The 12,988-nt window shown below is 46.2% G+C and overlaps 1 protein-coding gene across 8 annotated transcripts in view; it reads right to left on the reverse strand.

Annotated features, from left to right (window-relative positions):
* BIN1 (bridging integrator 1) overlaps positions 1–12,988 on the reverse strand; it is a 102,065-nt gene that overhangs the window by 55,406 nt on the left and 33,671 nt on the right. For all 8 annotated transcript variants that reach the window (XM_037397302.1, XM_037397301.1, XM_037397304.1 and 5 more), the window contains exon 2: positions 3,358–3,438. In XM_037397302.1, coding sequence (XP_037253199.1) covers positions 3,358–3,438 — 81 coding nt within the window. The remainder of the gene's footprint in view (positions 1–3,357; positions 3,439–12,988) is intronic.

The following is a 12,988-nucleotide window of genomic DNA, read 5'->3' on the forward strand; positions in this document are numbered from 1 at the left end:
TTCTTGTTTTGTTGGGGGGTTGTTATTTACAATACCTTTCACCGAGCCCTAGCTAAGTATGTGACTTTCCATAGAGCCGTTTCTTGGTAGCAAACAGGTTTCCCAAAACATTTTTTCCCCCCAGTCTACAAGAAAAATTATTTTATCCTAATATTAGACTGCAATCCCTTCTTTACATAACCTCCCTGGTTTTGGAGTTCTGATGGGAAGGATTTTTAATATCAGGAAGGATGTTCTGCACCTGAGAGGGGCAGGTAATGTCCTGCTCCATATTAGATTAATATAAGGCTGGAAGAGCAGACTGTGGAATTAGCAGGTTGAGGGGGCCAGAACTGAAACATCAGCTCCAGGTAAGCCCCCTACTCAGAAAAACTTCAGAGCTATTAAGACACAAACCATGAACTGGTGAGAAGCTCTCACCCCAGGGTACCAGGCAAGCTGTTCAACTTGTTTTGCTACGTTGGGCTGCAATGGGAACTGCTGGGCATGAAGGGTTCTTGTCTAGAAAGGAAGTCTCTCTCTGAGCTACTGACTGTAATGGTCCACAGCCAAACCGACACCACAAGAGCAAAGATTAAGTCCACGCTGCCTGCCCTGCAGGCTGAGGCTGTGCTGAACACCATGGGGTACGGGCAGAGAAGGATGCAGCCTGTGCCAGCAGCAGCTTGCCTCTCATGTGTTTGGTGTGAAACACTTTAAACCAACCCAGAACTTCCACATGAGTGACAGCTCATGAAGGGTATTCAAAACCCAGCCACTCTGCCAGGCAGAAACACAACGTTGTGCCAGGTGTAAAGGCTGCCACCAGCCTACCACTCTCTGTCTCACCAGTGAGTATTTCAGATGCAGGGGAAGAGATGCCAAAGCCTGGCATGCCTCAGGCAGGGGCTGTGTTGCACCTTTGCAGCAGACCTCTTGCTCCCTGGTCTGTGAGGACAATTTCGAAGACAAGACCCTTGTGCTGGTGCCTGAACACAAGCGACACCAGGAAAGGGAAGGAGCGGGGAGCCTTCAAATGAACTTTTTGGGAGGTTAATTACCAAAGATAATCTGTCATGAGGGAGTCTGAGGTCCAGTTGTGCTGCTTGTTCAACCTTCAAGGGACACAGGTGAGCCCTGTAGCCCTGCAGAAGCATGGCTGCGTCCAGCTCATTTGTCACACAGCAAATCCATCTGTTTGAGATAAAAAGCTCCTACCATTCAGAGACCTCAGTAGTGCTCGTAAATGAACCTGAATGGGCAGAGAGCTGGCAAGTGCAACGCTTTCCCTTATGCCCACTCAACCACCGTCTGAAAGAACCACAAGATGCCATGGCTGAAAATAAGTGAGTTTTAGACTTGCTCTCCACTCACTGACAGCCCACACGCAGCTGACACGTGTGTCAAAGCTGCCCAACAGAGTCTTTAAGAGCCAGAGGAACCTCTGATCAAGCAGCAAACAAGGCTGCTGCCTGGTCACAGCCCAGCCAGTTCCACAGGAGAACTGTTCTGTCACAAGCCTGCAGCAAAAGATCAGCTTTCCTCCAGACTTACATTTCCCACTGGAGCAAATTTTTTAAGGAAAGGCCACAGAAATCTCATACATAGCTATCATACACGCAGATATCACACATATATATACACACTTACATATATTTATAAGTATATGTATACGCACCTATAGCTGACATTTTTTCCCTAGTCTGCTTGGCACAACAACTCCTCAGCCCTGGATACCCTAACAATCCAGCTAACTCATATTTATGGTTAACCCTAAATAACATATTATGTTATTAACCCTAAATAACATAAATGGTTAACCCTGGTAAAACAGCCATTTCTTGCATTTATTTTAGTAATACAGACACTGAGGGCCAAAGCAAAACCAACAGCCCTCAAGCAACCAATGCAGAGCAGCCTCCAGCTCCTTTGACAAATTACTTGGAGAATTTAGTTCATGGCCTGCCCCTGCAACACAGGAAAAGAAATTCAGTTTTAGGGGTACAGAGGCAGTGCTTCTTTAACAGGCTTCTTGGTGCACCACTGGAACTTGTGGCTTTGGAAATTGAAAAGCCATCCCAGACAACCAGACCAAGAAGTCTAGATTTCAGTTTTTCAGTATTTCTCCTTTAAAAAGGTTATTCCCTGACTGCTGATACTTAAAAATGATACAGAAAAATCACATCTGGTAACATCACATTGTCAGAAAGCAGCCAAACTGTATTCCTTTGTACAAGACAGTATCATTGGTGGACGTGCTATAGAGATGTTGCATGAACTTCTAGAGTAACAGCTACTATTGCTGCCAAAAGAATGAGTGTTAGTCTCCAGGAATCTGCAGTCAGCTCCAGTGAGACATAAGTCAAAGTCAGACTGAAAGATTTTCATTATATTCAGCTGTAGCGAATCCCTTCTCAGCTGGTTTTGCAACACATACCCTCATCTGCTGAGTCTTAACAGCCACAATGCAGCTGCCGCTAACAGCTCCAGAAAAACTTCCTAAATATGTCAGGGCACAAAGTGGGTAAAAGATCTCTTCAGCACTACTTGAGCGTGGCATGCATTCCCTGCCACAAAACTAGCGAGACTTCCCCCAACACCAAGCACCGGGGTGCAAATCCCCTGAGGCAACTGATGTTTTCCCCTCCCCTGGGTGGCTGAAAGCTCCAGGTCTAAAAAAACACAAACAAACAATAAAAACAATCACCAACAAAAATAAACCCACCACACACCCAATTCAAAACATAAACCTAGTGCTGTCTAAGTAGGAGGGTGGGGAAAAATTGCTACACTGTTAAAATATTTTTGTGCGCTAAAAATACAGGGATGAAGCAGACGCAAGGAATACTAATGACTGAGGCCTGACACCGTGATTGTGCAAGGATGGGGAGGACATCAGATTTAGATCTTAGCCAGATGTTCTCTTATCACCATTTGCCTTCTCTGTCTTTTGCCCTCCACTGCGCTTAGGAAACGGAAACTGCCTTTTTTCCATTTTATTTTTGATTTCTAACCCGTTTCCCATCCTATCTATTCTTTCAGAGACACAATGTTGCTCTATCTCTGCTTCCAGCCCAGCAGGAAAAACTACATTACGAAGCAGCTGCTAACTAAAGAAAGTGTCTGGTTGAGCCATTCTTTTTCCTAAACTTGGGTCGAGAACAAGTATTATTTTCCAGCATACACTCTCACCGACTCCATGACAGGGACACTGGAAGACGCAGCGTAATTTCTCATAAGTGAACAAGTTGTGGGTCACTTCAACAGGCCTACAGCATCATTTAATTTAACGGGCTTCAATTGCATACTGTAGCAGATGACTGGAAGCTAATACTGAAACCCAGGGTGTAATTAATTACGTATCGTCAGTTATCTTACCAGCTGTTTGTTGAAGTTCTGCACGCACTGCTCAAACTGCTCATCTTTTGTTTCATCTGCTTTCCCAAGCTTCTGAAGGACCTGCAGAAAAAAGAAGAAAAGAAATTGGAGACTTCAAACACAGATGCAGCAAAGCAGAGAGAGAAACTTTTTCAAGTTTTTGCCCATGAGGCTGAAAGGAGAGTTGAAAATTCTCCCTTGTTCTTGCGATCAGAATATCTGGCATATTTCTCCACACACTCGTAATTTGAAAAAGGACTTAAGGACAAATCAGGATGAACTCATACCTCTTACGCTTTACTGTACCAAAGAGCATGACTGAGGTTTGTCCTTCACTGGTCTAATGCTTCTTGCAGACAAGGCAGTAGCAACCTAGTTGTTTATTCTCCTGGGCCAGCAAGAAACAAACCACATCCCTAATATGCCCGAGTTACGCTTATCCCGATTTAACAGTAGTCTCTGGTCTAGACAGGGTGAGGGGTTTTGCTCCCAGAATAGCTAGTGTCCTCAAACACAGAAGGCCATGCAAAGACCTTCTTAGAGGGAGAAGGTAGAGCAGCTGGAGTCCCACCTTCCTTTCACCTTTTCTGACTATGCACATGCTGGGCAGGAGCTGGCTGTTGACAGCAGTTGAGGACCTTACACCATGAATCTATGTGACACTCAGTCTAAGCGTCACATCTGAGAGTGTCAGCAGCCAGTCCTGTTCCTCTCACCACCTCCCTGCACAGCACAGCTCCGCACAGCCTGGGGGGGGGGGGGGGGGGGGGGGGGGGGCGGCGGGGAATCCTTATCAGACTACTTCCCTTATCACCCTTCTCTCTTAATGACCATGCAGCTAAATGGATCACTCCCAGGCTCTGAACAAAGCAGCATTTCATCTCCTGGGTGGGAAGGCAGGTCCCTCACAAGAAGGGTGGGCAAACTGCAGCTGTGGAGGAGGGCAGCAGTTACTTGTCAGGCCCCAAGCAACTCCAGCATGGATAGAACAGTGTAAACTGTAGCTGGTTAAGCTCAATTACAACATCTTTTGTTAATCAAAAAGAAAACCTGACCATGCCAAAAAAAGCCTCATCTTGCAGGTCCAATAAAGAGGAAAGCCCACCCGGTCCTCAGTCAGAGAAAGTTCTGGGGAACACGGGGTGAGCTAGAAAGGATGCTGAGGGAGCCCCCTAAGAAGCAAGGCAGCTCTAGCTGGCAAGGGTATGACTGCCCAAGAGGCAGAAAGCACTGGAAAGCTGAAGTCTCTCATGCTCTTCTGAGCACAGCAGTCCTTTAGCCACAGATGTCAGCCATCCTGGTCAGCCCCTCCTGGGGGGAAGATGGCCAAGATGGAAAAGCAGGTGCATGCTGCTGCCATCAGGTCTAGAGGAAGGCCACTATTAAGTGTACCCACACCAGCCACTCTGAAAGATTGCGGGTTAGCCGGAACAGCCACCCAAACCAGCTTCCTCTGCTTCCCACGGACCTTCCCAGAGGATGTAAAGAGGACTTTTCCCCTGTAGGGCAGGGATCAGACTATCATGTCTGGTCCCCAAAATGGCATTGAAAAGGTCCATGCAACATAATGCAGAACAGAGTATTTTCCGTTGGAAGTCACCTACAACGCTCATCTAGTCCAACTCCCAATGCACCTACTGGCCCACTTATCCTTTACACTGCCAAGGTGGAGGACATTTGTGTTATGTCTATTTGGATACTCTCAGTTCCCCTCTCCCACACAAACACAGATATTCCCAGCTCACCCCGACCACAATAACTGACTCCGGCACTAGACATGATATCAGTGCAGTCATTCAGCACCCGGCTAGTAAGTCCCCTTATTTAGGCTAGGATTGAATGCCTAGGAGGGAATCACTGGTTTTCAACATCCCTCTGTTCCAACAGCCTCTCTTCACCTCCAGGAATCGCCGAGGTATTCAAGTGTCAGCAAAAGGAGGGGAAAGGACACATACAGATGAAGAATGCCTTCTTTGTGACAAAGGACGGAACCAAAAACCTCCAGAGTTAGAAGCACAACTTTCTGCAACTCAAGTGACACAACAGCAACAAACACTGCAGCTACAAGCACCTAACATGCTGGGTAAACCTGTCTACACAGCAGGATATAGCACAAATAGTCCCTTCTTCCTCTCAAACCTTTGGTACGTAACAGCTTGCAGGAGAGCAGAAGCAGCAATAATGTTCGGACAGGCAGAGTCCTGTATGCCAGCCACCGGTGCCTCCTTTGCTCATCTGCCGCAGTGAAGGGGAGCACATGCCACAGCAACACTGCTGCTGGGGCTACACATCCCTCTGCCACACCAGCCGGAGAGGGGGATTCAGTATGGTCTCATCTTTCTCATCAGGTGGTATGGTGAACCTCTCCCAGAAGGACACTGCTCAAAGTCCTGGTGTTCAGCTGTACTCCCCTAGGCTACCAGATTCATGGAGCATGGTTTTCCCACCTGCTGGGTAACTTCCTAGATGCCCAAAGAGCCATCACACCAGTAGCACCCATCACCAATAACAATAAAGTACACAAGCTGCAGATTCCAAAACAGAATGATGTTCCCAGTGTGCAGATTAATAGAATAATTGGGGATATAAAGGAGCTTTTTATGGCTAGTCAGGAGACTTGATGCTTTCAAGCCTGGAGGGGAGGGAAGGAGACCATTTAACTCTGAAGAATCCAGAATATGTCGCCAGGGTCAAAGGTTTAGAACAGCCTCAGTAGTCACAGTGCTTCCTGGTGTAAAACACTGAGCAGCACCCACAGACTGCTCATTGTGGGAAGCAGGTGCGTGGCTGCCACATGTCCAAGAACTTAATCTGCAGTTCCACTGCTCCTTGAGGCACATGAACTCTGAATCTGGGATCATCCGGCCAGCTGGGAACATTCACTTACTGAGGTGCTCTGTACAAGTCCTGCAAAATGCTGGGCACTGGAAGGGGCTCCAGCTCTCAGCCTATCTCTCAGGAAAAAACTCCTGCTGCAATAGTGATGCTGAGCTGAGGAGCAGCTCTGAATGGGGGGGGAGGGTGCAGGAAGAAACCCTACATTTTTCCACAGTGGTGACATGGGGTGCGCGAAACAGAGGATTTGGGGATGCCAGCAGTGGAACAAGGCAAGGAAAACAAAACCAGTTACAAGACAGAGGCTGTGAGAAGTGAATCCTTGGCTACATTAAAAAAACCTGCTCTTGCTTCCTATACTGTTCCCCAATGTGGTAGGTGAAGGCACGTGCCCCACACCTGCTGGCCCTGTAGGCGAGTCCCAGCCACACAGCCCTCTCTGATCCCTTTATTACTTGCTATGACAGTGGAGAGACAACAGCCCTTGGCTGCAGCAGGGCAGGGGACAACTTCTCATACAGCTTTCACTCCAAAACACATCTGCCCCACACAAACAGCCCAGAGGTCAAACCCTAAACCACTTGAGCAGCATAAAAACGACGGCTCCACAAGGCTGGCCCTCGAGCCGGCTCCCAGCTCTCCATCAAAGACCTGTACAGGCATGTTGTGCTACCACATCCCTCTGGACCCCCTAAACCAGCCAGGGACGGAGCAGATGGCCCTGGGTGTGCTGCTGACTGCAGGCACGTCTGTGCTCACTGCTAATAACCCATGAGCTCACAGGACAACTCCCCTCCCCAGGCTGGTATGTGCCGTCATAGGTCAGGCTATTCCGAGTGAGCCATGGCTGCTCCCTCCCTTCCCTTGCAATGGTCTTTAATCCCCCAGCTCACTGCAAAGCCAGATAAAGTTCGGATGGAAACTTCAGGCTCTTTGATAGCTATTAATGGAGCAGATTTACCAGGGTAGGAGTCAGGACCTTGCTGCAGCTCCCAAATCTCAGGCGGATCAGAGATGGTGTGATCTGTCAGCTGCTGTCTGGAGGCAAACCACACCAGGCATGGATATGGCATTTAAAAGATTAAGAAGCAACCATGGCTAGGATCCTTGGACTGCCCTTGACCTGAGACGTCCTGGCTCTGCGTAAAGATAGGGACCATTTCAAGATAGTGCAAGCAAGGGTGAAGCGGGTAATACTTTGTATGAATCCCACAAAACACTTTGTGGGATGGATTTCAGAGGGACCTCCAGCACTGCTGTGGGTTCCAGTCTTGGCTTGCTATGGACTCACCGTGGCAGGGTGAGGGTATGATCCTAGCCAATGTTTTTTGGCCTCAGGCACTGGACATCATTTTCCAGTGTCGCTCAGAAAGCAAGTCTCTTTCAACAATTAGCTAGATATTCAGGTGCTCTGTGTTTATTATGAACTAGGACCACAAGCAAGTGACCAGCTACTGCAGCATCTCCAGACACAGCCAAATTCTACTCACGGAGCCTCAGTTTTCCCTGTATTTGAATTAAAGCAGCAAGGAACAAGGAGATTTAGAGTTTGACTGAAGTTTTAAAAGCACTTTAAGATCCTATGAGGCAAGATGCTATTAACAAACAAGTAAATTACCACATTCCTCTCATGTCATTGATGTATTTGTAATCTGCTGTTGCAGGCAGAACCATCTGCAGTCAGCTTTGAATTGCTATACTTTAAGAAGTGAGATAACACAGAAGTAACAGAAAAATCCAGAAATCCTCTGTACCAGAGACCCGCCATTCTGCTAGCAATGGTCAGAAGTAAAGGCATGAAACAGCCTTTAAAAAACAGCAACTTTTCCCAGCAAAATGGAATGTTTACTTAAGGAAATCCAAGCTGCAGATTTTTCTCAGAGGCAAGACCATAAGATTCACAGGGTGAGTGGGCATTACCTAAATACCACAGCTTTGTAGGACTCAAAAGGAAGCACCGTATCTGGCTGCAGTTTACCTTCTTTTTTTTTTCCAGGTGTACTGGAGGAAGCATTCCTGGAAAGGCAAACCTCACACACTGCTTAGCTTAGTGTCTCTCTCTAGTGCTCTGCTTTGAGCACCGGATGTTAAGGAAATTGAGATCAGTCCTGTGACCACCAAACTGACATAGAACAGCAGTCACCATCAAGGACAAATACTTGTCAGCAGTGCAGCAGCAGCTAGCATCAAGAAGCAGTATCAGACAAGTAGCAGTTCTGCTTTGCTCTAAAAAGCAACTGTAACAGATTCACATTTATGCTTTGTAATATGAGAAATACAGGCCAGTTGCTTAATGCATCCACAGTTATCGCTCAACACCTTCCCTTACTCTCTTCTGAAATTTAAGTGCCACAACAAAAGCCCTAAAACCCCAAATATTCTCAGCAAACCCCATATAGACCCATTATGTGAACCAGTAACCTAATAAAACTCTGCTTTTCACAGAATATGGGTCACCCAGGCCAACAACCAGTGTATAGAACATAAGTGATAAGTAGGAAGGCAAAAAATGAATGCAGCTTGTGGATCCCAAACAGGAGCTAAATCTGCGTTAGAAACATCTGAAGGTAGGGTGGTCCAGCCCTGAAGAGGGAGTCATTAAGCCCACAGCCAGAGAAGCTGAGCCCTGCAGGTCTACATCTTACTGCCCCCTGTACTGGAGAAGGGGCTGTGGTTACATCTTACTGATACGAGCCCAATACTCCTAAATCACTCCATCTCCTGACCTCTCCACCCCTCGTAAACGACGCCTCTGACTTCTGCTTTGTCTGCCAGCTCTGCATAATCTCCAACTACCAACTGGGCACAGAGCCAGTAAATACTGTGACTAATTTTGAATTGCAACAAATTGGCATGTGCCAATGGGTCAACTAGCAACAGAACAAATAAACCTTTGATCTCAGGCTTCTGCCTGTTCTTCCACGGGAGACGTTGTACTCTGAAGAGGGGCAGAAGAAAACAGTGTCCAAGTCTGATAGAAAGCACAAAGCCACCTGACTTACAAAGGAAGTTTCATAAGCTTTTTTATCTTATTAAGCCTGGTTTCTTCTCTGCTCAAATGAACTGTGACTTGTTTAACAAAGTAGATTTATGCTCATGGAGTAATTTGGGTTTTGCACTCAGGCTTGGGGAGAAAAGCAAGAGTGGCAGTGAGAGCCCTGCTTCCTTCCTGACATTCTCTGGGAGCAGGGCACATCCTCCTGCCCTCCATGCCTGCCTTTCAGCTGGTTTTGGGGGCAGCCTGGCTTTCCTCATGCAAGCCTGGCACAATTAAGTCTTTCTTTGAAAGAATTGGACAAAGGAGGATGGGGGTGGAGAGGAAGAAACTCCAAACATATTAACGCTTCATTTTAAACTGAGGAAATTATTCCTGTGGCTGAGCAATCAGCAAGACCCTCAGATCACTGGAAGATGGGAAAAGCAATGTCACACTTGGCGCAGAGCAGTTCTTGTTTGCTTCTTACTTGCTAACAAGGTTCAATAGATCCTGCAAAGACAGGACGTTGCCTCCATCACTGGGCAATCAGGGTTCAATACAGCATTTTGTTAGAGACTTCCTGAATGACCTAGAAAAGCCATGTCCAATGTCACATCCATCCAGCTGTAAAGAGGAGTGTTTGTTCAGCATGTCACAGAGTTAACAAATTTATCCCTGGCACCTCCAGCTAGCAACAGTGAAAGCAGTACAGAGATGAGATGACAAATTTTGAGTGCTCAGCTCAAGACACATTAAATTTGATTTTCACAGGTGTTCCTCTAATTGAAGTATGTGAGATGTGCATGCTTAGCCATATTCTAAAACCCAACCTGAAAAGGAAAAAAACCCCAAACACCTAAAAATATAATTTTCTGGTCACATTGGGGTGTTGAAGTCTCATAACATCCCCAAAAAATATGCTGGTAGTGAAGAATTTACATCATCACAATAGATTGCATGGAGATCCCTTGCTAATGAAAGACTTTAAAAAGTTAAGACAAGCATTTCAGGTGTAATTTAAGCCAGACTGATCCTAGTCCACATTTCAAAGCTATTCTTCTCAGATCCTGAAGAGGACAGCAACAGGAGGTCAACTACTTTGTCTGTGAATAAACATCCTCCTCAAAAAGACCTCACTCCTTCCTCCATACCACAGTCAAAGTGTAATATACATTGAAGCATGACTGGGTAATAACAGCATGTATAGCCTATGGTCAAAGAAACATGTGCCACTGCCACTTTCCCTAAATGGCACTATATTGCAAAGTTTCTGTCAGAGCAAAAGTCACACTGCATTGCCTTGAAGGTTCAACTCAAACAGCTGATTCTGACAGCTACTAAAAAGCAGCCTCACCCTGATCTGCACCTTCAGGACACACCTCTTGAGTTTAACATTACTCACACTGGGTTGCCTTACAAGGTTCGTCTTTCTCCCTCATTCTATAGTCAAGGGGGGGGGGGGGGGGGGCAGGGTAGAAAGGAGCTTCACTTTCTTATCCTGGATTATTTCCTGGAGAAACCTGCTTCCCCATAATAGGCTCAGAGAAAGTTCATGGCAACAAGTGTCACCACACTGAAGTCAGCATCTTAAGAATACACCCCTATTTCTGATCATGCCAGGTGCAGGACAAGATGTAGAAATTAGTACAGCAGGTGCAGGACTTGATTTCAAGTCTGGTGGCTTGGAACAATGGTCAGTTTATCCATAAGGCTAAATCACCAGTAATAAGTAATATCCCCAAGAAGGGAGTACACAAAGGACCTGTCCCATTTTCGAAGCTGCATGTTGCACCCCTTTTTCTACAAAGCATAAAAAGAGGATTGTTTGGCTGCAGCAGTTGCCAACCCCGTTCTGAACTCAGAGACCTTCCTCGAAGCAACTACAGCATACAAGCCCGTAGCAATGGCCCTATGGGGACAAGCTATGCCTAACTGCGCTGTGTGCTTCACCCAAGACCTCAAGCAAATCTAAGTTATCATGTTCAGTTTCTCTCCATGGGGCAAGGCAGCTAGTATCCACCATAAATGGATGCAAAGACTCAGCTAGCTGCTGCACTAAAACATCTCAAAAACAAAAACATGTAGAAACATGTTAATCAGTACTATGACATGGAGGACATAATTTTTGTATTTGCGTTCCCTGTTCCGTAAAGGTACTTACATTACTTAATGATATTCACTATGAAGACTAATCAGAGCAAGCTTGCGAAATCTTCTACTCATAAGATGCTTCCTCCTGTGCTTGGCTTCCTTTGAGGATGCTTTTCTCAAGTTACAGGTTGTCGAACAAGGGATTCACGTCACTCATAGTACTGGTTATCAAACACTACATCATTATACACAGTATATCATTATCAAGTGCCCTAAGAGCATAGGTAAATGAAATGAGAAGAATTGGGTCTAACCTTCATACTTGTTCAGCCCAGGACAGCCAACAAGTGGAGAGAGAGAAGGCTCTGGGTATTTTAACTCTGCACACTGGTCAGTCTCCCGTGTCCACCCCACAGCCTAAAGATAAGGAATGGTGTTGAGGCACAACACAGAGGCAGCAAAATTGCAAGGAGTGGCCAAGGTCCAGAGACTCACATTCCTCTCATACTACTCCACAAGTCTAGCAAATCTTGGGCTGCACCTGAAGCTCAAGAAACTCTATCCTAGGCTGTTGTTAAAGAACTGCTGTCTTGCTTTGCAAGTCAAAATTCCTGTGTCCATGAGTAAAGCCTTGTGCCCAAGATAAAGAGCCCTCCTAGATATGGGGCCAGAATCCCTACAGAATCTTCTACACCAGGAAAAAGGCTAGGATGGTTTTCACTACCCTGCTTACTTCTTCCTCTGTTTCTACTGCTCTCAGCATCTGCAATATATCTGCTGAACTCACTCCCTGTCTCAGCAAGACCAGCATCTGAGGACCAGCATAAAGAGCCTCTGTTTCTGGAGTAGAGCCTGCAGCAGATTCCCCCTGTCCATTCCCACCCTTCTGACGTACTCAATTTTTACTGAGGGAGGTACCAAGTACTTTGCTTTCCATTTCCACCCTGTGATCAAATCACTTTTCTAAATTGGGCTTTGACATTTCTCTGCCTTAATGCCACTCAGTCAGGGAAGCCTTCACTACCAGGATCTGCTAACACTGTCTCTAACTATAGTATATTGTCAATAAGAAAACTGAAGTAAGCAGAAGGAGGAAAGAAAAGGAGTAGCACAATGGGACAGGCTAAAAGCTCCACACCTGGCTGGCACAAACTTCTTTGCAAAACCCCTCCCTCTTAGAGGAAGGAGTCTGTTGAGGACTACCACCTCCTGAGCAGAGCATTTTCCTCCGAAAGCTGAAATTTCCTTATTCAGAAATCAAGTATGACCACTTCAGAGGATTGAGAGAATAATTTTGCCAGCCTTATTCTGTTTCCTGCTCCCCTGAGTCAGGAAAGTAATTCCAGAAAGCTTGTTCTTGAATACCTACCCAGGTTGGAGGTTTCTCCTTCACCACCAAAATTCACGACATACTGCCTACACAGCCTTTCCACCTGTTGCATACAGGACAGGCAGCACCTTTGTGCAAGTTCAAGTCATGTTCTTCAAGCAGTTAAATCTAACTGCTTCAAACAAAGATAGGAGCTGACGTTCTGTATGTAGGCACTCTCATCCCCTTTAAGGCAAAATCCTATATGCTATGACAGTCACTGAGCAGGTACCCACATTACTCAAGTTTTCTAAACTTGCATATATTCACACATGTATATTTCTGTACGACTCACCCAGACTTCAGGACCCCAACCAACCTGAACCACTGCAGGTGGCTGCTAACAAAAGACACTGGAG

The sequence above is a fragment of the Falco rusticolus genome, chromosome 8 (assembly GCF_015220075.1).
Source record: "Falco rusticolus isolate bFalRus1 chromosome 8, bFalRus1.pri, whole genome shotgun sequence".
NCBI lineage: Eukaryota > Metazoa > Chordata > Aves > Falconiformes > Falconidae > Falco > Falco rusticolus.